This window comes from Panthera tigris, chromosome E2, assembly GCF_018350195.1.
Source record: "Panthera tigris isolate Pti1 chromosome E2, P.tigris_Pti1_mat1.1, whole genome shotgun sequence".
Taxonomy (NCBI): Eukaryota; Metazoa; Chordata; class Mammalia; order Carnivora; family Felidae; genus Panthera; species Panthera tigris.
The window spans coordinates 16,921,244-16,946,080 of record NC_056674.1 but is presented as its reverse complement, the minus strand read 5'-3'; the positions used below and the strand labels follow the sequence as shown (position 1 = coordinate 16,946,080).

Below are 24,837 nucleotides of genomic sequence, written 5' to 3'. Positions count from 1 at the left end.
ATGTGGTAGATTAGAATCTTGGTCTCAATTCTTCACAACCCCCCCCCCCATATTAACTCTTCATGTAACTTTGCCTTGTGCTCCCATTTTGGGTGTAACTGACATTAAGCTTAGCCATGTGGCTTGCTTTGACTAACGTATTATTAGCATACTTAGGAGCAGAGGTTTTTAAGGGTGTTTGTATGATCTGTCTTGGGCTCTGGTGATTCATGATGAGGAGAACATGTCATGGTAACCACTGTCCTTTTAGCCTGAGCAGCAGAAAGAACACATGTAGAGCAGATCTAAATCCATACTGCAGTCCAGCCAACCCCAGCCTAAGTAAACTCAACACAGAAAACCTGTGAACAGGTGATCATGAGAATAAATGCTTGCTGTAGTACGTCACTGAGTTTAGGGGTAGTTTGTTAGGCAGCATTATTATCATAACAATAGCTAAATTATACATATGATAAGAAGCAAGCCATATGATGTTGAGATAATGAACCTGGAAAAGGTCGACAGGAAAACTGGAAAGCAGCAGAAAAGCGCCAAGAACTTCCAGGGGAAAAAAGACAGCAAAGGAGACTAAGGAGTGGCCAACGGGCAGGGAGGACTGCTTAAAACCAAATACAAAAAAAATTTATACAGATTTTTTTTCCAAGCAGTTACCAACCATGACAAACGCTACACCGAAGTCAACTCAAATAAGACAAGAACCACTACACATCACAAACACCTCACCATCGACCTTCTCCGAGAACCACACAAACACCCTACCGCCACACACAACCACAAACACAACACCACAATCATATATCCCATCACAATTACTCCATTACACTCACACGCAACCACGCCCCCTTACTCTCACACACATCACCACAGTCACACACACACACACACACACACACACACACACACACACACACACACACACACACACACACTGACTCCCACCACAGTTTCTTGTTCCAATAACTCCAACCACCAGACAGGCGCGTACTCCCAACCCCGAGCACTTTGCACCGCTGCCACTCCAGACGCGCAGGGCCTCCTCAGAGGCCCCGCCCCGTGAGCAAAGCAACTGAGCAGCCCAGACACCTCAAACCCCTCCCCCATGCCCCGCTGCGGGGACGCGGTAGCGTCACCTGCTGGAAACGCCCGAATGCGCATCCACAGCGCAGTATGTGGGAGGCTGGGTGAAAGCGACCCACAAGAAAGGTCCGGGCCAGGCGCCGGCAAGGCTGAACCATCCCTTCGCGCCCGCCTCCCAACGGACGTTTCTGAGCACAACAACACCTCCCAGAAGGCTTCGCGGCCCGATTCAACTTCCGGCCAGAACGCAGTCTGCGTTTCCTGTATGAGGGAGGGGCGCGGGCCAGGTGCGCGCTCGCGGGCCGGCTGGAGCCTGCCAAGCTACAGTGCCTCTCAACCCTGAGACTCGGCTAGACGCCGAGAATTGCAGTTACAGTCGTTTCGGGAGGGGCCAGGCAGGGCGCCGAGAGGAATTGGCTGTGGGTCCAGCTTTGGACCACATTTCCCAGAGGGCCTGGTGGCCGGTCGCTCTTCTCGCAGGAACTCGAACGTTTCGTCACGTCTGGCGGGACCGTTAGATCCATGAGGTGAGGGTCCGTGGGTCCCGGGGGAACAGGCTCAGCTATGCAGGTTGCAACCCCGGGAGACCCGAAAGGCCTAAGTTGAGGAGACCGGAGGCAGGTACGGAATTGGGTCCTTCTGTCTGTGCGAGCGGAGCTGCATGAAAAGGGGAGGTTGTGGGATCGTCTGTGAGATTGTGACACTGAGACCTGTGTGCGGATATTAGTTGTCTATCATTGTGGGGTTGCTGCTGCGTGTGTCCCTATGGTGATGTATGACTGCGACCCTGCGACTGTACGAGAGTAACTGTTATGTGTTCAGTGATGGGAATGTGATTGTAACTGTGTTACCCTGTGGGCTCTGTGTGTGCGGCTGTGGGCTGCGTATCCCATTGATTTAAGTATGAGCATGCCCAGTGTGTGGCGGCAATGTGTCTGGTTATGGGGCTCCTTCCATGTGTAAGATTGTAACTCCAGAACTCTGTCCCCGGGGAACCTCTGTGAAGTTTAGTCAGATTATAGTCCCTTGACAGCAGTGACCTCAGCTTTTTCCTGACACACCGGGGTTGGGCAGGATGCCTTATTCTCCTCTCATCTCCATTCCCTGTGTGTTGGGTGCTGGGGTTGGGGCTTGGGCTGACCTCTGACCAGACTAGTTTGGGAAACAAGGAAAACCTGGTGTTTTACAATTTTTCCTCTCTCAGTTCTACCCTTATCCAGGTGCAGAAGAGAAGGAAAGAATGCAAAATGAACTTCTTCAAGCAATGTCCAAGGTGTGTTGAGGTTTCCTCTTTGCTTTCTTTCTTTTGAAAGTTAAATGTTTAATAAAGTTATGCCATTTGATTATAAATCGCTGTAATTTCCCTATTAGAGGAAAAGATAGTCCAGCCTGGTATTAAAGCCCAACAGCACCAAATACTTAACGTTCACTTATTTGGAAAATGGCTCTACTTGTGTTGTTTTCTTCTTTATAAATTCAATATTATGATTTTAAAATAAAAGCATGATTACTGTAGAGATTTTGAAAACAACAGAATTACCAAGAAAAAATAAAATGTAATCACTCAAATAACTAGTTAATATTTTGATGAATTTTTATTATTTTTACAAAATCAAATTATACTTCATTTACCATATTATGTCCTACATTTTCACTAAAAAGTGTCATTCTCCTGTGTTGTCAGATTGTCTTTGTGAATACTATTTTTCAAAGATATTTATTTCTTTGTATGAATGAGTTCTGGTCCTTTTTTTTCAGATCAGTTATGTCAGACTTTGAAATCTTTAAATATTTACACATACACACACAGATTTGAAATTGGACTCCCATGATTAATAATGAGATGAAACACTGTTTCATATGTTTATTGGTTATTAGGGTTTCTTCTTTTGTGACCTGCCTGATTAGAATCTTTTACCTATTTTTGCTCTTGGATTATCTCTTGTTGATTCATAGGAGTTCTTCATATAATGTGGATATGGGTCCTTCGTGGATTATATTTTACTACTATTTAGATTGTTTTAACACTTCCTTTAAGGTGGTTTTATGAAAAGAAGTCCTAACTTTAACATAGTCAAATTTATCAATTTTTTTCTTTATGGTTGGTGCTTTTTGTATTTTAAGAAATCCTTTCTTGTCCCAAGGTTATGCAAATATTCTTTTATATTTATGCTTAAAGCTATAAGCTTTGCCTTTCTGGGGTGCCTGGCTGGCTTAGTCAGTGGGACGTGTGGCTCTCGATCTTGGGGCTGTGAGTTGGGTGTAAAATCTTTAAAAAAAGGTTTTGCCTCTCCTATTTATACATTTAATGCACCTCTGGCTTTTGTATATGGCATAAAGTGGAGCCTGTGGTTCTTTTCCCCCTTATGAATTCTTCTCTAGCTCTCTCAGTACCATATATTAGTCCATTATGTTCTCATTTGAGATATATCCAAATATATATAAATATCCAGTGTTCTTATGTACATGGGACATACACTGTTTGTCCTCCTTCTTCTTTTGCTCTATCACAATACCACAGTCTTAATTATTCTAGCTTTTCTCTCCTTTGAAGGTATTTTGGCTTTTCTTCCTCTGGCTGTTTTTAAGACTTTCTCCCAGTTTTTGGTTTTCTGTAATTTTAGTGTAATGTGTCTAAATGTGCCTTTTAAAACTTGTATCTGCTTGGAATTTGTAGCATTTTTTGAATTTGTGAATAGGTGATTTTTATTAGTTTATTAAGAAAATTCTCAGCCACCTTCAAAGATTGCCCCTGCCTTATTATCTCTTTCTTCTCCCTTCTCAGGCTCTAATTAAACTTAGGTTGAAATTTCTTATCATTACCTTTTTTTTGTCTCTTAATCTCTTTCTGGTTTTGAGAGTTGTTACATATAGTTCAAATCAAAGCACTGTTAAGCAAAAAAACCTTGCCTGGTCTCAGGAGGGGTGGAGGGCATGTCATAGCTAGAGTTTTAGGATCCTTTCCCCAGCTGGTAGTAAAAATATGTTTATTCTGTTGTATTTTAACACTTCTAATCTTGGGGAACTCTATAAATCATAAGGCTATCCATTCACCTTATGATTCTCTTATGTGAAAATTAGGATGTACTGAAGTAGAGAACTCAGTATGTAGAGTTTTCTTGAAGTATAAATTTGGAACTAGGTGGGTCTACTCTCAATTTTTTAAATATGTGTGTTTGGTACGGAGGCAAAGGAAATCAGGTTAAGAATCCATTGCCCAAAATCTATTCAGTTTAAGACCTTTGTATCTGAGTTTCTTTAGAAGATGGCTGAGTATTTTCAATCCATTCTCCTGTGCCAAAACCCAGAATATCAGGTTACCCTCTCCCATCAGCCTCTAATTATGCTTGCTATTTCTCTAGTGAAGATTGTTGCCCATTATTTTTTTTTTTTTTTTAATTTTTTTTTTTTTTCAACGTTTATTTTATTTTTGGGACAGAGAGAGACAGAGCATGAACGGGGGAGGGGCAGAGAGAGAGGGAGACACAGAATCGGAAACAGGCTCCAGGCTCCGAGCCGTCAGCCCAGAGCCTGACGCGGGGCTCCAACTCACGGACCGCGAGATCGTGACCTGGCTGAAGTCGGACGCTTAACCGACTGCGCCACCCAGGCGCCCCTTGTTGCCCATTATTAATGGGAATAACTCTAGGGTGGTAGAATAATATAGAAAGATAACTTTTTTTTAAGATTTTATTTTTAAGTAATTTCTACACCCAATGTGGGGCTTGAACCTACAACCCCCAGATCAAAAGTTGCATGCTGTACTGACTAAGCCAGACAGGCACCCTTATTTTTTTAACCTAATGTTTAATCAGGAAATAGTTGAACTATTCCTAGTAAAATCAGAAAAAAGACAAGGATATACACCATCACCAGTGTTATTTAACGTTGTTCTCTTGTTATTAACCAAAGCACTTTAACAAGAGAAAAAAGTAGGTTAAAAATTAGAAAAGAGGATATAAGATTATCACTATGCAGATGATATGAATGTGTACCTGGAAAACCAAATCAGCTTATAACCATAACTTTGAAATAAGCAGGACTCCGCAGGAAGTAAGCAAAATAATTCTTTTTTCATAATTTCTACTCTCAACTGTCTCAGTGTGCTAATTTTTGTTGTTGTTGTTGCCCTGGTCAAAAACTTGTGCAGTCCCTATAATTGATTTGATCACTCCTTGGTATCCTTTACCAAGTTGTTTTCAGTGACAAGGTCAGTCTCACTTTGCTAATTACAATCTCCAGTTGAATGTAATAATATGTAAGTTTCATTTAAAGCCTTTTCTTTGAGTTCAGCCTTGCTGTAAGCTAGAAGCTTGCAGTGTGAAAAAGGGCATACGCTAAACTTCTTCGTTTCTTTAACCTAAATTTCTTTTCTCCCACCCAGTAGGCAGTTTCTGGCTCCTATGAGGTTGCAATGGGTAGGGAATAGGAGGTAAGGAGAAAAGTCTTACTTTAGTGGTGCTATTGTTTTGATCTTGGTGTCTCTTCCTTTTATGGATGTTTAGCACTGACTCATTTTCTATGGGGTACTTTTGTGGGATTTTGGGAGAAATTCCTGCTGGAAATCTCTAATTGTACTTCCCTGTGATGTGGGCAACACATCTCCTTGAAATGGCTGCTTAATAATACCTGTCTTATACTTGGGCAGTCTGTGATCTACAGCTTTGTTGGGGGACACATTGTCCCTCCATTGGGTCTACATCTGGTCCAAAACAGTCTTTGCCCTCTAAACTCTAGAAAACACAACAAAAATTCTTCTAAACAGTCTCATCATTCCATTTTGGATCCTGGAGTCTAAAGGACCCCCCTTGGTTGGTCTAAGATGAAGGAGAAGTAACCTAAATTCTCCTATGGGATGGAAATGTGTATCATTTTCCAATAACCGCCAGTTTTTGGACACCAACTGAGTGTCCTACAATTTAATTGAATTCTGACACTAATTACCCAGAGTTAACACAGAACCCCACAGGTTTAGAGGCTCAGTCTTACAAGACTGCCCTATTTCAGATAGCAGCTCCAAGTCTTGGGTATCCCCAAGGCACTGCACTTCTGCCCAGCAGACCACAAATTGAGACATTCCCATGATCCTCACTCAGGTACAGTAATTGATTAGAATGATTCATAGAAGTCAGCAAAGTATTATATTTATGACCACAGTTTTATTATAAAGAATATAGTCTAGTAGGAGGCATCACAATCCCAGACTTCAAGCTGTATTACATGGATGTACATGTCGATGGACATTTGGGCTCTTTCCATACTTTGGCTATTGCTGATAGTGCTGCTATAAACATTGGGTGCCCCTTCGAAACAGCATACCTGTATCCCTTGGATAAATACCTAGCAGTGCAATCACTGGGTCATAGGGTAGTTCTATTTTAATTTTTTGAGGAACCTCCATACTGTTTTCCAGAGTGGCTGCACCAGCTTGCATTCCCACCAGCAGTGCAAAAGAGATCCTCTTTCTCTGCATCCTCGCCAACATCTGTTTTTGCCTGAGTTGTTAATGTGAGCCATTCTGACAGGTGTGAGGTGGTATCTCATTGTGGTTTTGATTTGTATTTCCTGGGTGATGAGTGATGTTGAGCATTTTTTCATGTGTCAGTTGGCCATCTGGATGTCTTCTTTGGAGAAGTGTCTATTCATGTCTTGTGCCCATTTCTTCACTGGATTATTTGTTTTTTGGGTGTTAAGTTTGATAAGCTCTCTACAGATATTGGATGTTAACCTTTTATCTGATATGTCGTTTGCAAATATCTTCTCCCATTCTGTCAGTTGCCTTTTAGTTTTGCTGGTTGTTTCCTTCGCTGTGAAGAAGGTTTTTATTTTGATGAGGTCCCAGTAGTTCATTTTTGCTTTTGTTTCCCTTGCCTCCGGAGACATGTTGAGTAAGAAGCTGCTGTGACTGAGGTCAAAGAGGTTTTTGCCTGCTTTCTCCTCGAGGATGTTGATGGCTTCCTGTCTTAGGTTTAGGTCTTTCACCTATTTTGAGTTTACTTTTGTGTATGGTGTAAGAAAGTGGTCCAGGTTCATTTTTCTGCATGTCGCTGTCCAGTTTTCCCAGCACCATTTGCTGAAGAGACAGTCTTTATTCCATTGGATATTCTTTCCTGCTTTGTCAAAGATTAGTTGGCCATATGTTTGTGGGTCCATTTCTGGGTTCTCTATTCTGTTCCATTGATCTGAGTGTTTTTGTGCCACACATTTTTTCTTTAAATCATTGATATTCATGTTATCAGCACCTCACAGATATTATTAATCTGGGCCAAGTAGTATACTAGAGGCTAGATTCTTTTTAGTACAACTTTTACAGTTTTCTTAGGGTAAACTGCTTTGTTCCTTTATTTGTCTCATTCCATATGTGTGTTGCTATTTTTCCCCCCCAAATCTACCAACATTGCTTTCAGTTGCCTATCAAAAATATTTTTCATGTGATCTAACATTAGTTCTTTAGTTTTCTTTGGAGACATGTTTCCCATAGTCCTCTATCCTCCTGTTCCTAGATGTTGCTCTCTAGTTCTGCTGCCAGATATTGTCCTATGACTTGCCTTTGACAGTTATACTTGGGACTTTGTCATGTATTTTCATGTTCTGTAATTTCTGAATGTAGTATTTTTCTTTTTCTTAATTTACTCTGCAGTTCTGATGGAGCACATAGGCCAGCAGCTTCTTTTAAAAAGCTGCATAGGAGAGGGGCATCTGGGTAGCTCAGTCGGTTAAGTGTCTGAGTGTTGATTTCAGCTCAGGTTATGATCTCATGGTTTGTGAGATCGAGCTCTGCATCAGGCCCTGTGATGACAGCATGGAGCCTGCTTGGGATTCTTTCTGTCTCCTCTTTCTGTCCCCCCTCCCCCCCCACCATTCTCTCTCAAAAATAAATAAATAAACATTTTTAAAGTTCTAAAATGAAAAGCTACATAGGAGATAATTTTGTCTTTTCCTGCCAATCTATAATTGTGTTGACTTAATCTTCACACTAGCTTGGTTTTTAATCTTGCTTGGTATATAATCTTCACTTTAGCTTTGACTGGGTATAGAATTCAAGGCCAGAATTCATTTTCCTTTGTAATATTAAAGGAGTCACTTTTTTTTCTTACTTCAAGTGGTGCTTTTTAAAAGTCCACTCTGGGGCACCTGAGTGGCTCAGTCGGTTAAGCGTCCGACTTTGGCTCAGGTCACAATCTCATGGCTCGTGAGTTCGAGCCCCGCGTCGGGCTCTGTGCTGACAGCTTGGAGCCTGGAGCCCACTTTGGATTCTGTGTCTCTCTCTGTCTGCCCTTCTGCTGCTTGTACTCTGCTTCTTGCATTGTCTCAAAAATAAATAAACATTAAAAATTTTTTTTTAAAGTCCACTGTGATTTTGATTCCTCAAAATTTTTTTTATAATCCATATTTTCTTCCTGGAAGTTTTGGAAAATTCTGGGTTTTTTTCTTCCTGGAAATTTTAGAAAGTTCTTTTTTTCCCTGATTCTGAAACTTTAAAGTGTTTTAAAATTCATCACACAGTTCCTTATTTGAGGTCTTAAAAGGAAAATATGGGAAGAGAAGGAATTCACATTTACGTACATTTCACTATAGCCAGGCATCAAGCATTGAGCTGTATTTTTGCTATTTCATGTCATTGGAAAATTTTACTTGTACATTCCTAGATATATCCCTCTGTATACAAGACATATGTTTTCTACTGATCTAATAGAGTTCTGGCCCCTTCAATTTGATTAACAATCTCTGTTCCTTTTTGTAGAGCCCTCTACCACCATCCCTACTACCATCTTTTTCTTATCTTCTTCTACTGTGAAAGCGTGTTTGTTGTTTCAGGGATCAATGATGTTCAGGGATGTTTCTATAAACTTCTCTCAGGAGGAATGGGAATGCCTGGACTCTGGTCAGATGAATTTATACAAAGAAGTGATGTTGGAGAATTTCAGCAACCTGGTTTCAGTGGGTAAGGATAACTATCCCCCAAAATTCAGAGTCTGTCCTCAGGAATGTCTCCTTTCTCCATTGTGAATTATTTGTTTCAAGTAGCCAGCTAAATTTCTGCTCCCTGTTTCTTAAGGAATGGTTTGAGTTGGAATGGAATAGAAGAATTGGAAATGAGCAGCTCCAGTGGGCTGAAGCTTCACCTTCATCTTTTTTCGGTCCTTCCTACAGTGGCATCTCTTTCTTCTCACCAAGGGACTGGATCTGATTTCTGGGACACCCACAGCATAACCATGTCCCATGTCTTTTCTTGTGATCAGGACTTTCCAATTCTAAGCCAGCTGTGATTTCCTTATTGGAACAAGGAAAAGAGCCCTGGATGGTTGAAAGAGAGCTGACGAGAGGCCTTTGTTCAGGTGAATGAGATGTAGGGTAATGATTTTATCCATGTTTTAATTGGGTTGTTTGCCTTTTTATTATTGAGTTTTCTGTTAATTATATATTCTAAATACAGGTCTCTTAACAGTATATGATTTGTGACTATTTTCCCCCATTTAGTGAGTGTGTTTTCACCCTCTTGATTTTGTCCTTTGAAGCACAAAAGTTTTTAATTTTGACAAAATGCAGTTTATTTTATTTATTTATTTTTTTTGGTTGCATATGGTCTTGGTGTGAACTCCTTTAAGAGCCTTCACAGTTAAGTTTATTAATACCTTCTGGAAATAGGAAAGTATTTAAAACTTATTTTTTTTGTCAGGTAAAAGTTTTTATGTCAGTTATATCTCAAAAAATGTTATAGGAAAAAACAACAAAAAAGTTATAGATACGACTTTAGTTTTACAATTTAGCCACAAGATACATTAATGAAGAACTAAAGAACTCACAAATCGGGTTTTTTTAAAATTTTTTAAAGTTTATTTATTTATTTTGAGAGAAAGGTAGTGAGCCGGGGAGAGGCAGAGAAAGAGGGAGAGAGAGAAAATCCTAAGCAGGCTCTGCACCGTCAGCACAGAGTCTGATGTAGGACTTGATCTTACAAAGTGCGGGATCATGACCTGAACTGAAACCAAGAGTCGAACGTTTAACTGACTGAGCCACCCAGCCACCACCACCCCCCCAAGATTTTTTTTCCTTTCTAGGAGGCACAAGATATTACAAACAGACTCAAAGGGAAGATAACAATCCAGATCTTCTGTCATCTCAACAGAGAATGAAGGGATCCCCAGATAACTGAAACAGATGTCCATTATCCATATAGATACCACCATAATATCAGATTCCTAATCACTATAATGTACCAGCTTTACACAAACCAGAACCAAACTGGATTTGGCCCCAAAAAAAGCCCAGGACACACTAAGGAGGGTGTAGTGGAGAGAAAGTGAATGAAAGTAGAATTTTATTGCTGCTTGGGATTTACTGAGACAGCCAAGAAAGGAAGACTGCTGGGACTTAACCTATGAGGAATACTTCTCAAGTCACATGTTTTATTGCATCCTGCGGTTAAGTCCATTTGGACATCTCAGTGGGATCTTCAAAATTTTAAGAGAATAACATTTTCTTTTTTATTTTTATGTTTATTTAAACATAAATAAGAGAGAGAACACACACCTGCATGAGCAGAGAAAGGGCAGAAAGAGAGAGAGAATGAACCCAAGCAGGCTCTACACTGTCAGCATGGAGCCTGACCCAAGGTTCAACTCCACAGACTGTGAGATCATGACCTGAGCCAATACCAAGAGTCAGACTCTCAACTGAGAACCACCCAGGTGCCTCCAGAGTATAACATTTTCAAAACTTTTCAAAAATATAACTTTTCAGGGCATCTAGGTGACTCAGTCGGTTAAGTATCTGACTTGGTATTGGCTCAGGTCATGATCTCACAGTTGTCAGATTGAGTTCCACATTGGGCTCCAGGCTGAGTGTGGAACCTGCTTGGGATTCTCTCTCTCCCTCTGCCTCTGCCCTTACCCTGCTTGCACGTGCGTGTATGCGCTCTCTCCCTCTCCCCGTCTCTCTCTCAAATAAATAAACTGAAAAAAAAAAGTTACAACTTTTCAGAAGTTTAATATGACTCTTTCATAAATATATGATAAACACATTTGAAGGATTTATTTAGTTCATTATTTGGGAGAAATGGAGTTCATATTGTCATGGAAAGAAAGAATGCAGGAATAACATCACTAACTGGGATATAAAAACTAGTTATTGTCCTACAGGATAATAAATCTGTAACCTTCAGGCTGTCTTTTAACCAAACACATCATTTGCAATCTGTTGTTCCTAGCAATTTTTTGTTTTTTGTTCAGTTACTTTCTAAATTTTTAAAACACGCTGTATTGCTATTGTGAGCGTGTACAATTTTCTAATTAGTATTGTTGGTGCAGAGAAATACTATTAGTTTTTCTTTAACATGTGAAAATGAATTTAATTTTATTAGTTATCAGGGAAATGCAAATTAAAACTGCAGTAGGATACCATTATGACACCTGCAACATGGACAAACATTTAAGTCTGAAGATGAATAGATGAGAATGTGGAGCAGTATGCAGCCTCAAGCTGCTTGTAGGATATAAATTTTTCAACTGCTTTCCCCACCCCTTTCTTCTTAAATTTTATTGTGATAAGATCACTTAACATGAGATCTACCCTCTTAACAGATTTTTAAGTGTATAGTATAGTATTGTTAACTATAGGCACAGCATTATATAGTAGATCTCTAGAACTTATTTGCCTTGCATCGTTAAAACTTTATACTTGTTGATTAACAACTGCTCATTTCCCTCTCAGCCCAGCCCCTGGCAACCACCATTCTACTCTTTGCTTCTATGAGTTTTGCTCTTTTTAGATACCTCATATAAGTCAAATAATGCAGTATTTGTCCTGTGACTGCCTTATTTCATGTAGCATAGTGTCTTCAAGGTTCATCCATGTTGTCACATATGGCAAGATTTCCTTCTTTTTAAGGCTGAATAATATTCCATTGTACATATATGCCACATTTTCTTTATCCACTCATCTATCTATGGATTTAGGTTGTTTTCATCTTGACTATTATGAGTAGTGCTGCAATGAACACATGAGTGCTAATATCTCTTCAAGATCTTGATTTCAATTCTTTTGGATAAATACCCAGAAGTGGGATTGATGGATCATATGATAGTTTTATTTTTAAATTTTTGAAGAACCTCCATACTGTTTTCCATAGTGGCTACACTATTTTGCATTCCCACCAGTAGTGTACAAGAGTTCCAATTTCTTAGCATCTTCACCAACAGTTACTTGCCCCCCCCTTTTTTTTAATGACAGCTGTCCTAACCGTAATAGGTGATGTTTCATCATGGTTTTGATTTATGTTTCTGTAATGATTAGCGATATTGAGCATCTTTCATTCACTTCTTGGCTATTTGTATGGTTTCTTTGGAGAAACTTCTATTCACGTTCTTATTTATTTACTTACTTAATTTTTAAAGTTTATTTATCTTGAGAGAGAGAAAGTGAGCAAGTCAGGGGTGGGCAGAGAGGGAGATAGGGAATCCCAGGCAGGCTCTGCACTGTCAGAGCATAGCCAAATGCGCGGCTCGAACTCATGAACCATGAGATCATGACCTGAGCTGAAATTGGATGCTTAGCCAGCTGAGCCACCCAGGCACCCTACTAATTTTTTAAATTAGGTTATTAGGTTTTATTCCTACCTTTTTAGACATTAACCCCTTATCATATATATGGTTGGCAAATGTTTTCTCCCATTCCATAGATTGTCTTTTCATTCTGTTGATTCTTTGCTATGTGTAAGATTTTAAATTTGATGTAGTCCTAGTCCTGTATGTCTATTTTTGCTTTTGTTACCTGTGCTTTTGATGCCATATTCGGAAATCATCACTAAGACCGGTGTCATGAAACTTTTCCCCTGTGTGTTCTTGTAGAAGTTTTACAATGTCAGGTCTTATATTTAAGTCTTTAATACATTTTGAGTTGATTTTTCTGTATGATATAAGGTAAGAGTCCAATTTCTTTTTTTTGCATGTGGATGTTCCATTTTCCCATCATCATTCTTTTTAAGCTTATTTTGAGAGAGACAGAGTATAAGTGGGAGAGAGGCAGAGAGAGAGGGAGACAGAGAATCCCAAGCAGGCTCCACACTGTCAGCACAGAGCTGGACATGGGGCTCAAACTCATGAAACCTTGAGATCATGACCTGAGCCAAAACCAAGAGTCATATGCTTAACTGACTGAGCCAGCAGGTGCTTCTCCCATCATCATTTGTTAAGACTTACCCTTCTCTGTTATGTAGTCTTGCACATTTGTTATATATTAATTGTGTATACGTGAATTTATTCTGTTCTGTTGGCTATATGAATGTCTTTGTGCCAGTACCGTACTGTTTTAACTGCTGCAGCTTTATAATCTATTTTGGAATCAGGAAATGTATTGCCTCCAGCTTTGTTGTACTGTCTAAAGATTATTTTGGCTCATTGAATGGTTTGTTCTATTACTATAGAAAATGCCATTGGGATTTTTACAGGGATTGCATTGAATCTGTAGATAATTTGGGGAGTATGGACATTTTTACAGTATTTTCCCAATCCATGAACACAGAATATCTTAACATTGATCTTGTGTATCTTTAATTTCTTCCATCAGTGTTTCACAGTTTTCAGTGTACAAGTCTCTCACCTCCTTAGTTAAGTGTGTTCCTAAGTATATTAGTCCTTTTAATCTATTATAAATAGTATTGTTTTTCTAATTTCCTTTTCAGAATATTGTTAAAGAAACACAGCTCATTTTTCCTGCAACTCATTTCCTGCAACTGCAAACTGAAAACCTAATTTGTTTATTAATTCTTAACAGTTTTTATGTGGAGTCTTCATAGAGTTTTCTATATGCCGGATATAGAAGTGGCAAGAGTGGGCATCTTTGCCTTCATGATCTTAGAGGAAAAGCATTCAGTTTTTCATCACTGAATATAATATTAGGTGTGTACTTTTTATATATGGTCTTCATTATGTTGAGGTAATATCCTTCTAGTAGTTTGCTGAGAGTTTTTTAATGAAAGGGTGTTGAATTTTATCAAATTAGTTTTCTGCATCTGTTGAGATGATCATTTGATTTTTATCCTTCAGTCTCAGGTATTACATTAATTGATTTTTGTATGTTGGATCATCTTTACATCCCAGGAATAAATTCCACTTGGTCATGGTGTATGATCCTTTTAATGTGCTGTTGAATTCGGTTTACTAGTATTTTCTTGAGAATTTTTGCATCAATATTCATTAGGAATTGGCCTGTCATTTTCTTTTTTTAATGGTTTCTATGTCTGGCTTTGGCATGAGGGTAATGCTGGCTTCATAAAATGAATGTTTTTCTTTTTCCTCTTTATTTAAAAAAAATATTTTTTAATGTTTATTTTTGAGAGAGACAGAGTGTGAGCAGGGGAGGGGCAGAGAGAGAGAGGGAGACAATCCAAAGCAGGCTCCAGGCTCTGTCAGCACAGAGCCCATTGTGAGGCTCAAATTCGCAAGCTGTGAGATCATGACCTGAGCCAAAGTTGGAGGCTTAACCAACCAAGCCATCCAGGCACCCCCATAAAATGAGTTTTGAGCCTAGTGGCTCACTTGGTTGAGCATCTGACTCTTGATTTCAGGTCAAGTCATGATCTCAGGGTCATGGGAGCGAGCCCCAGAGTGGAGCTTGCTTGGGATTCTGCCTCTCTCCCTCTGCCCCTCCGCTACGTGTGTGCACACGTGCACTTTCTCTTTCTCTCAAAAACAAAAATAGTTTGGAAGTGTTCCCTGCTTTTCAGTTTTTTTTTGTAGGAGTTTTAGGATTGGTACCTCTCCCCCACTCCCTAGGTTGACATTATTATTATTTAAATGTTTGGTAGACTTCACCAATGAAGCCATCTGGTCCTGGGCTTTTCTTTGTTGAGAGAATTTTTTTTGAGAGAGAGGGGAAAGAGAGAGAGTGTGTGCTGCATGCACGAGCAGGGGAGGGGCAGAGGGAGAGGGAGAAAGAGAATCTCAAGCAGGCTCCAGGCTCAGCATGGATCCCGACTTGGGGCTGGATCTCACCACTGTGAGACATGACCTGAGCTGGAATCAAGAGTTGGACGCTTAACTGACTGAGCCACCCAGGTGCCCTGAAAGTTTTTTTTATTGTGAGCCAATGTTCTTACTAGTTATGGGTATATTCAGACTTGCTGTATCTTCATGATTCAGTCATGGTAGATTATATGTATCTAGGAATTTATCCATTTTTTTCCAGGTTATCCAGTTTCATGGTATATAATTATTCATAGAAGCCTCTTATGGTCCTTTTTATTTCTGTAACATTAGTTATAGTGTTTCCTTTTTCATTTCTGATTTTATTTATTTGAGACTCCTCTTTTTTCTTAGTCTAAAAGTTTATCAATTTTATTTATTTATTTCAATAAACCAACTATTTCATTGGTCTTTCTTGTTTTTCTATTCTATTTCATTTATATCCACTAATCTTTATCATTTTCTTCCTTCTGCCAACTTTGGGTTTAGTTTGTTCCTTGAGGCATAAATTAGGTCATATATTTGTTATCTTATTTTTTAATGTAGGACTATACTCTCCCCTCTTCATTACTACTTTTTCTTCATCTTGATTTTGTCTCTCAAGATATTTTCTAATTTCTCTATTTCTTGTTGACCTATCACTTGTTCAGAAGTGTTGTTTAATTTCTACATATTTGTGAATTTTCCAGTTTTCATTCTGCTGTTGATTTCTAATTTCATTGACCATAGTCAGAAAAGATACTTGGTGTGATTTTAGTCTTCTTAAATTTCATCCAGGTCCCCCTGCCTTTGAAGTTTTTATTTATTTTAATCTCTACACATAACATGGGACTCCAACTCATGACCCTGAGATCAAGAGTCGTACGCTCTTCCAACTGAGCCAGCCAGGTGCCCCTTTTGCCTTTGACTATTTTTTTTAAATTTTTTTTTTTTTTTAACGTTTATTTATTTTTGAGACAGAGAGAGACAGAACATGAACGGGGAAGGGGCAGAGAGAGAGGGAGACACAGAATCGGAAGCAGGCTCCAGGCTCTGAGCCATCAGCCCAGAGCCCGACACGGGGCTCGAACTCACGGACCGCAAGATCGTGACCTGAGCTGAAGTTGGATGCTTAACCGACTGAGCCACCCAAGCGCCCCTGCCTTTGACTATTGACAAAGACATTATAATGATGTCTCAGTGTGACATAATGTGTCTCAGTATGGATTTCTTTTGGAATACTTTGACTTCCTGAGTCTGCATGTCTGTTTCCTTCCCCAGATTTGGGAAGTTTTCATCCATTACTAATTTGAGTAAGTTTTCTTGTTCTTACTCACTTCTACCTCTAGAATTCCCATAATGTGTATATTAGACCATTCCTTGGTGTTTCATAAGAACCTTAAGCTTTCTTTACTCTTTTCTATTCTCTTTTCTTTCTGCTCCTTTGATTGGATAATTTCAAAAAAATGTGTCTTTGAGTTCACTGATTCTTCTGCTTGCTCTAGTCTGTTGTTGACTACATCTATTAAAATTTTCAGTTCAGTTTTTACATTCTTCAGCTCCAGGATTTTCTTATTATTTCTCATATTTTGTCTCATTGGAATTCTCACTTTCCTCATACATTGTTCTCCTGAGCTCATTGATCATTTTTATGATGTTTATTTAAAATTTCTTGTCAGGTAATTCCTCTACTTATATTTCATTAGGGTAATTTTTTGGAGCTTTGTTTCTGTTTGGATTGTGTTTCCCTGTTTCTTCATTTTCCTTGATTCTTTGTGTTGATATCTACATGTTAAAAAAAAATGCCACTTGTCCCATTTATTATGTATTAGCCTCACACAAGAGAAGACCTTCACCAGTCAGAGCTTCTGTCAGCCTCTCAAACTTTTATGCTAATCCAAACCACTGTCTTTATTAGCGACCCCCAGGTGTCTAGAGTATGCCAGGTCCCATCAGTGCTCTGAAACAAGCACCAATTCCTCATGTAGCATCTAAAGAAATTAGAACATTGGATGTGTGGTCCAGTTTCTTTCCCTCTCCAGAGAAAATGTGGGAGCTGGAGTGTTTTGCCTGCTAGCTTTGCTCTGGAATGGGGGAAGGGCTATGGCAAATGTTTACATGCAGGTGTTACATGCAAAGATGGTTCAAATCCCCATCTTTGTTCTCAATGGCTCCCAGGTGTCTAGAATATGCCTGGTTCCATCAGCTCCAAGACAGAAGCCAGGCCCTAAGTAATCCCCCGAAATTTGGAACATTTGAAAACTGGGAGCTTTGTTTTTTCTCCCACTCGCTGTGTATTAAACTAGGAGAAGAGCTGTGGTGCTTCCATGCTAGTTCAAATTGCCCCTTTGTTTTCTGTAGTCCCAGGGGCCCACTGTTTGCCAGGTCCCATCTGCACTCTGAGATAGTGCTGAGATAGAGATAGGTGAGATTGAAGTCAGTACCTTGGGTAGCTCCCAGAGAAGTTAGAAAATTGTTGCATTGTCCAACTCTTCTCATCTTCAAGGAGATGGTGGGAGCTAGAGTTTTCTATCCATTCGTTCTGCACTAGGCCAGGAGGAGGAGCTATGATAAGTTTGTATACTAGTTCAAACTACCTTCTTAATTCTTGGTGGCTCTCAGACATCTTGAATCTGCCGGGTTCCATCAGCACTCCAAGACTGGTGAGATAGAAGCCAGTACCTTAGTCAAACCCCAGAAAAGTTGGAATGTTTGACACACAGTCCACCTCTTACCTTCCCCAGGGAGAAGCTGAGAGCTGAAGTTTCTCTCCCATTCACTCTGTATTGAGCAGGGAAAGGAGCTGTGGTGAGTGCCTGCATACTAGTTCAAACCAGTGCTTTTGTTCTCTGTAGTCCTCAGGAGTCTAGGGTATAACAGGTCTAATCAAGGCTCCAGAATGGTCAGTTAGGCATCACTTAGAAAAGTTGAGTCATTGACTGCATTCCAACTTTTTTTTGTATTCAGGGAGAAGTTGGAAGCTGGAGGTTTCCTCCCAGTTTTATGGCGCTATGCCAGTACGGGGATCATGGTGAGAGAGGGTTTCTCCAGTTTTCCTGCTAGTTTTAATATGTCTGGCTTCACACTTGCCTAGTATGTAGGATTCTCTTAGTTTCTTGATTTCTCACGAAGGGAACTTATCTATGTATTGGTATTGAGTTGATGTGTTTATTATGGGGGTCAGGAGAACCTAGCACTTATTATTCCATCATCTTGCTGATGTTACTCAAAATACTATTAATTTTTATAAGTTGATCTTTAATGTCTGGCAGTTTTTTATTCTCTTGATTTTTCTAGTTAGATCATCATCATATTAAGGTTTTTCTAGTTAGATCATCATATTATTAGATTTATCACTTCCAATCCTCATACTTATTATTTCTTTGCTTATAATAATAGCTGGGACTGCCTTAATTGGTAACATTGGTAGTGGTAACATTTCTTTTTCCTGATCTAATGGGACCATATCTGAAGTTTCTTCAGGGGTGCCTGGGTGGCCCAGTTGGTTGAGCGTCCAACTTTGGCTCAGGTCATGATCTCGTGGTTTGTGGGTTTGAGCCCCACATTGGGCTCTGTGCTGACAGCTCAGAGCCTGGAGCCTGCTTCAAGTTCTGTGTCTCCCTCTCTCTTTCATAACTTTTACCAACTTACAGCTATTACTTTGCAGGGCTGATTTGCTCAGAGTTATCATAAATAGGTCTTGGCCACATCCTATACTTTTTCTGTATCTGTCAAAGATGATCATGGTAGTTTGTAGTCTTATTTCAACAACAGTTGTACCCTCTGTTGTATGGCCATTTTGACCTGTGAGTCCATGTTCCCAAGAGATTATCAGTCACCTTGTCTGGCAGTGTGCCTGGGGTAGGGCCAAGAGGTAAACCCAGGTCTGTGTCCCTCTAGGTAGATATAAGAAGTGGGTGGAGATAAGCTCAGGATGATGAGCCCTAAGACCTAAGGGTTCACTGGTGATAACTTTTATTTGCTACTGCTCCTCTAGGTAATTCTTCTTATCAGGGTTTGATCTTTCAGCATTTACAAAGCAGCAGCATCTACGGAAGAGTATGCTTTCCCTTTTGTAATCCACCAGCTCTTGGGTTTTTTTCTTTCTTTAAGTTTTTTTTTTTTTTTTTGTTAACATTTATTCATTATTGAGAGAGAGAGAGAGAGAGCACAAGCATGGGAGGGGCAGAGAGAGGGGGAGACACAGAATCTGAAGCAGGCTTCAGGCTCTGAGCTGTAAGCGCAAAGCCCAACACGGGGCTTGAACCCACAAGCAGTGAGACCATGACCTGAGCTGAAGTTGGACTCCCAACTGACTGAGCCACCCAGGTGCCCTGCTCTTGGGGTTTTAATAGCTTAGGAGGTAGAGGAGCATATGCCTGAGAGCAGGTGATCAGCCATATTCTTCTATCCACAGGTTTTTTTCTTTGCCATTAGGTTATCCTACTTATTCAACAACTTGAGCAGAGTTGCCATCAATTCCTGTGGTAAAGACATAGGCTGCTGTGGTCCCAGGGAAGTTCAGGGAAAGGCTAAATCAGAGTTTAAAGACTTTACTACCAGGCTAGCCTCTCCTTGCCTCCTGTTACCATCTATCTAGGCAAGTAGCTCCATCCTCAAACACACACAAGTTTGTATAAGTCTTCAGTCTCCCTAAAATATTTCATAATTTGCCTCAGTTCCACAAAACCAAATTCTCTGTAATTTCTCCAAGGTCAATTGAGAAAGGAAGCCAGAATTTTGTGCACAGAATTTAGAGAGGAATTTTGGGGTTTTTAAAAATACTTTTTCATGATTATATTTTTGATTTCTAAGAACTTTGTGTGTATATATGTTAGTGTTCCTTTGTGTTCCTTTGTTTAGCATCTTATGCCTGTTTAATTCTCTTATCTCTCTGAGGTTATTCATTATATGTTTTGAGCTTTTCTTCTGTTCCTTGCATTGATTGTTCCCTCACAGATACTTTGTTCTGTTTTAGGCTCCTTTTCATGTTGAAAAACATTTCTCAAATGTCTTATAAACAATGGCTTACTGCTCATTTTTAAGTATGACATACTGAAAAGATGATTGGAACTTCTGTGTAGTAGGGATTGGGTCTTGTTTACTTTAGGATGATCTGGTTGGGTTAATATACTGAGGACTGCCCACTTTTGGTAATATGGTCTTTTCCCTTGTGCATAATTTTCCCATCAGAAGGGACTTTTACTTTCATTACTAATTGAGGGAGTTATGAGCCTATTGTTGGCATTCTGAGAGTGAAATTGGGATGAAATGAACAGGATTATTTCAGTATTGTGGCTTTCACAAATTCTCTGATATCAAATGGCTGTCTTACACTTCAATTAAATTCTGACACTACCTGGAATTAACATCAGATTCCACAGGTTAAGGGGCAAGGTACCCAACAAGATTGCCCTTAGTTCAGACACCAGTTGCAACTGGGATCCCCAGGCTACCCATACTTCTGCCTGGCTGACTGTAAATTTAGAGTTTCATACAACTCCTCAGGTTTGATAATTCACTAGAACAACTCATAAATTCATGAAAAGCACTGTATTTACGATTACCATTTTATATAAAAGAGACAGTGAACAGCCAGCTGAAAAGGTACATAGGGCAAATTCTAGGAGGTACCAAGCATAGGAAATTCTGTGCCCATGTAGTCAAGGTATGCCACCTTCCTTGTACATCATACAGTCTAGGAAGCTTCCCTTAATCCTTGCTCTGAGTTTTTATTGGGGTTTGATTATGTGGTCATGAGTGGTCAAGACTAACTAGTTTCAGTGAATCCCCAATATATCAGGCTCTATCACCTGCCTACCATTCTTGCCTATATCATTCAGCACCTTAGACTTCCTGTAGGCTATACCCTAATGTGAATTTGCAACAGCACACCCTTTGCACAGTCTCTGACTGCACCTCCACCCATTTATACATTTCAACACATTTGTTCCTCAAGTCTTTTTTTTTAATTGTTTATTTTTCGAAGAGAGAGCATGAGTGGGGGAGGGATAGAGAGAGAGGGAGACAGAGGATCCGAAGCAGGCTTGGTGCTGACAGCAGCAAGCCTGATGTGGGGCTTGAACTCATGAACTGTGAGATCATGACTTGAGCCAAAGTCGGATGCTTAACTGACTGAGCCACCGAGGTGCCCTCCTCAGTAATCTTTTTATTCAGGACAGACAACTGTCCACAAATTACAAGACATATAGTATGATGGTTTGTGTAAGGGATATATGCTTATGAGCATGTATATATGCTTAGAATCACTGTATATAATAGAGGGTGGCCCTGAACAGGGTGTATTTACAGAAGTTTCAAGTGATTCTGATTCACATCAGTATTTCAAGATAGAGATTATTTATTTCCCTAATCACCCTCTTGAATTTCCTGTTGGCTCTCCTTAATGTCCATGCTTTCGTTATCAGTTTTAAAAATTGCTTAGCTGTATTTGAGAGTTGTTTAAGCATTTACTTTCCTAGATATTATTTTTACCTTAATCTTTTTTTGAAGTTTTAATCTTTTCCAAGATAGGATAAATGAACATACATATTTTTATTTTCTTTCAGATCTGGAATCCATGTGTGAGACCAAGATATTATCTCTAAAGAAGAGACATTTTAGTCAAGTAATATTTACCCATGAAGACATGCCCACTTTTATTCAGCCCACATTCCTCACTCCACATCAAAAAACTGTTAATGAAGAGAAACCCTGTGAATGTAAGATATGTGGAAAGGCCTTTAATCAGAACTCACAATTTATTCAACATCAGAGAACTCATTCTGCTGAAAAAAACTACAAATGTAAAGAGTGTGGGAAATCCTTTAGTCGTGGCTCGCTTGTTACTCGACATCAGAGGATTCATACTGGTGAAAAACCCTATGAATGTAAGGAATGTGGCAAGGCTTTTAGTTGTAGTTCATATTTTTCTCAACATCAGAGGATTCACACTGGTGAGAAACCCTATGAATGTAAGGAATGTGGAAAAGCCTTTAATTATTGCTCAAACCTCAACGATCATCAGAGAATTCACACTGGTGAGAAACCCTATGAATGTAAAGTATGTGGAAAAGCCTTTACTAAGAGTTCACAGCTCTTTCCACATCTGAGAATTCATACTGGTGAGAAACCTTATGAATGTAAAGAATGTGGGAAAGCCTTTACTCAACACTCAAGGCTTATTCAACATCAGAGAATACATACTGGTGAGAAACCTTATGAATGTAAGGAATGTGGGAAGGCCTTTAGTAGTGCCTCAACACTTACTAACCATCACAGAATTCATGCAGGCAAGAAACTCTATGAATGTAAGGAATGTGGAAAGGCCTTTATTCAGAGCTCAGAACTTATTCAACATCAGAGAATCCATACAGATGAAAAACCTTATGAATGTAATGAATGTGGGAAGGCCTTTAATAAAGGTTCAAACCTTACTAGACATCAAAGAATTCACACTGGTGAGAAACCCTTTGACTGTAAGGAATGCGGAAAGGCCTTTGGTAGTCGTTCTGACCTTATTCGCCATGAAGGAATTCATACTGGGTGAAAGATAAGCTCTGTTCATAATCTTTATAATAAGATCTTAAAAATAGGTAATGGAAAAAAAAATAAAGCAGTGTAATAGTTTTTTGAGCTACTATAACAATATCAAGTACCTCAAAATTGGGTGACTTAAAACAACATAAATGTATTCTCTCACAGTTTTGGAGCTTTGAAATCCAAAATTAAAGTTGTTGGTAAGGTTGGTTCCTTCTGAGGACTTTGAAGAAGAATCTGTTCCATGTCCCTCTCCTGCCTTCTGATAACAACAATCTTTGACATTCCTTGTCGTGTAATGCATCACTCCAGTCTCTGCCTCCATCTTCACATTGCATTCTCCCTATGTATATCGGTCTCTGTCTTGTTTAAGAGGAGACTCATACAGGACATGAGTCCTATTGGATTAGGGCACACCCCGATGACCTTATCTTAACTGATTACATCTGCAAAGACCTTATTTCCATGTAGGATCACATTCACAAGTGCCAGGGGTTAGGGCTTCAACATAGTTTAACCCATAACACTGTTAACATTGTTTTTCTAACATATTTGTAATTTTCTTTTATACATAACTTGTTAAATGTATTCTAAAATGTAAATTCAAGGTTTAAATTATACCTGCCTTCCCTCCAAAAAAGATTCTGTCCCAAACTACTTCTTAAATAATTCTTTCCTCCCCATTGTTTTATTCTGCTTCTTGGTTATACATTTGTGTTTATATTGGCTTCATTTTAGAGCCATCTTTTCTATTGCTCTGACCTATAGATCTGGTACTACCAATACTACACTGTAAGTCCTGTTAATAGGCTATCTTTTAATTCCTGGCAAAATTATAACTTTGTTTTTGAAGGCAGCTCTGTTCTTTCTCCCTTTGGTAACACTCATATTTTCATGTTGTAAAAAACACACAAAGGAAATAAATAGATTATCTGTAAGCCTTCCAAACAGAAATTACTACTTTCATATTATTACAACATATCCTTCCAGGCTTTCTTAGTGTAATCTGATGTGCGTGCCGTACCATAACCTGCTTCTATCATGCTACTGTTTCAGTAAGTATAAATATTTATTTATCATTATTTTTAATGGTATCATAATATTTTCTATGGTAGATTATCATTTTGCTAAATACTACTGATATACTTAATGGTGCTCACTGAAATTTTACAGTTATAAAAATTGCCTTTTAAATACAAATTTAGTGCTATCTTATTTTGTTTTGTTTTCTTTAAAAACATTACGTTTCAGTATCAAATAACTGATCAGTATTTCTCCTTGTAAACCATATCCCTCATTGTAACCACTGATACCAATTTGTCTTTTAATCTTCCAGACCTTTTTTTTAAAACTATATTTGTTTATAAATATGTGCACACACAACCAAATACCTAAATATTTCAATACTTGTAGAAAAGTTAGTGCTGCTTTGTAATTTTATATGTGTGTGAATATACATACACATATACACACACACTAATGTGTGTGTTGGATTGCTGCAAGGATTAAATGAGTTAAGAAATGTAAAATGGGTGGGATTGTTACTAACATATAGTAACTATCTAGCAAATGCTATTTTAATACTAGTATCGATATCTTCACCATTATTATTATCATTTGTAGAAAGGATGTTAACCATGTAATACACCTTAATTGACATCAAAGAATTCATAATGAGAAAGACCAGTGGGTGTAATGTCTGGTGAAAAGCTTCACACCAACATTTATTCTTTATTCAGCATGAAGTTTAAAAAGGAAAAGGGGTGCCTGGGTGGCTCAGTCAGTTGGGCGTCTGACTCTTCATTTCATCTCAGGTCATGATCCCAGGGTTTTGGGGTCAGGCCCCACATCAAGTCTGAGCTGAGTATGGAGCCTGCTTAGGATTCTTTCTCTCTGTCTCTGCCCCCCTCCCCTGCTTGTGCGCGCGCGCTCTCTCTCTCTCTCTCTCTCTCTCTCTCTCTCTCAAACAACAACAACAACAAAAAATAGTGGGGGTGCCTGGGTGGCTCCGTCAGTTAAGCATCTGACTCTTGGTTTAAGCTCAGATCATGATCTCACAGTTCATGGGATCTATTCTGCGTCTGTGCACTTTCAGCACAGGGCCTGCTTGGGATTCTCTTCCTCTCTGCCCCTCCCCTGCAGACTCTCTCTCAAAACAAACAAACAAACAAACAACTATTAAAAAAGGGAAAAAAAATGTATAAAAGTCAAGAAAGAAAAAGAATGATTAAGACTACATTCACACCTGTATTTCATGCTGCACAATAATTTTATGCCC

At 39.2% G+C, this 24,837-nt stretch overlaps 2 protein-coding genes across 22 annotated transcripts in view; one reads left to right on the top strand and one right to left on the bottom strand.

Moving 5' to 3' along the window:
* ZNF568 (zinc finger protein 568) overlaps positions 1–1,286 on the bottom strand; it is an 84,034-nt gene extending 82,748 nt beyond the window's left edge. For 3 of the 8 annotated variants that reach the window (XM_015544093.2, XM_042968915.1, XM_042968916.1), the window contains exon 1: positions 1,131–1,286. In XM_015544093.2, the coding sequence (XP_015399579.2) occupies positions 1,131–1,235 (105 nt within the window). In that variant the 5' untranslated portion in view covers positions 1,236–1,286. Of the gene's footprint in view, positions 1–939; positions 1,103–1,130 lie in introns of those variants that run through there. The other 5 variants (XM_015544094.2, XM_015544096.2, XM_007096855.3 and 2 more) reach the window with 5 other exon arrangements.
* Positions 1,037–24,479, top strand: ZNF829 (zinc finger protein 829). 14 transcript variants are annotated; one of them, XM_007096850.3, is made up of 5 exons: positions 1,120–1,604; positions 2,282–2,350; positions 8,896–9,022; positions 9,321–9,416; positions 21,590–24,479. In XM_007096850.3, the coding sequence occupies exons 2-5, from the start codon at positions 2,318–2,320 to the stop codon at positions 22,567–22,569; spliced, it is 1,236 nt and encodes a 411-aa protein (XP_007096912.1). In that variant the 5' UTR covers positions 1,120–1,604; positions 2,282–2,317; the 3' UTR covers positions 22,570–24,479. The 14 variants fall into 14 exon arrangements, with proteins under 14 accessions (XP_042824986.1, XP_042824983.1, XP_042824982.1 ...); XM_007096849.3 differs by having other exon boundaries at positions 1,120–1,698; XM_042969040.1 differs by lacking the exon at positions 1,120–1,604 and adding an exon at positions 1,711–2,036.
* The last annotated feature ends 358 nt before the right edge of the window (positions 24,480–24,837 follow it).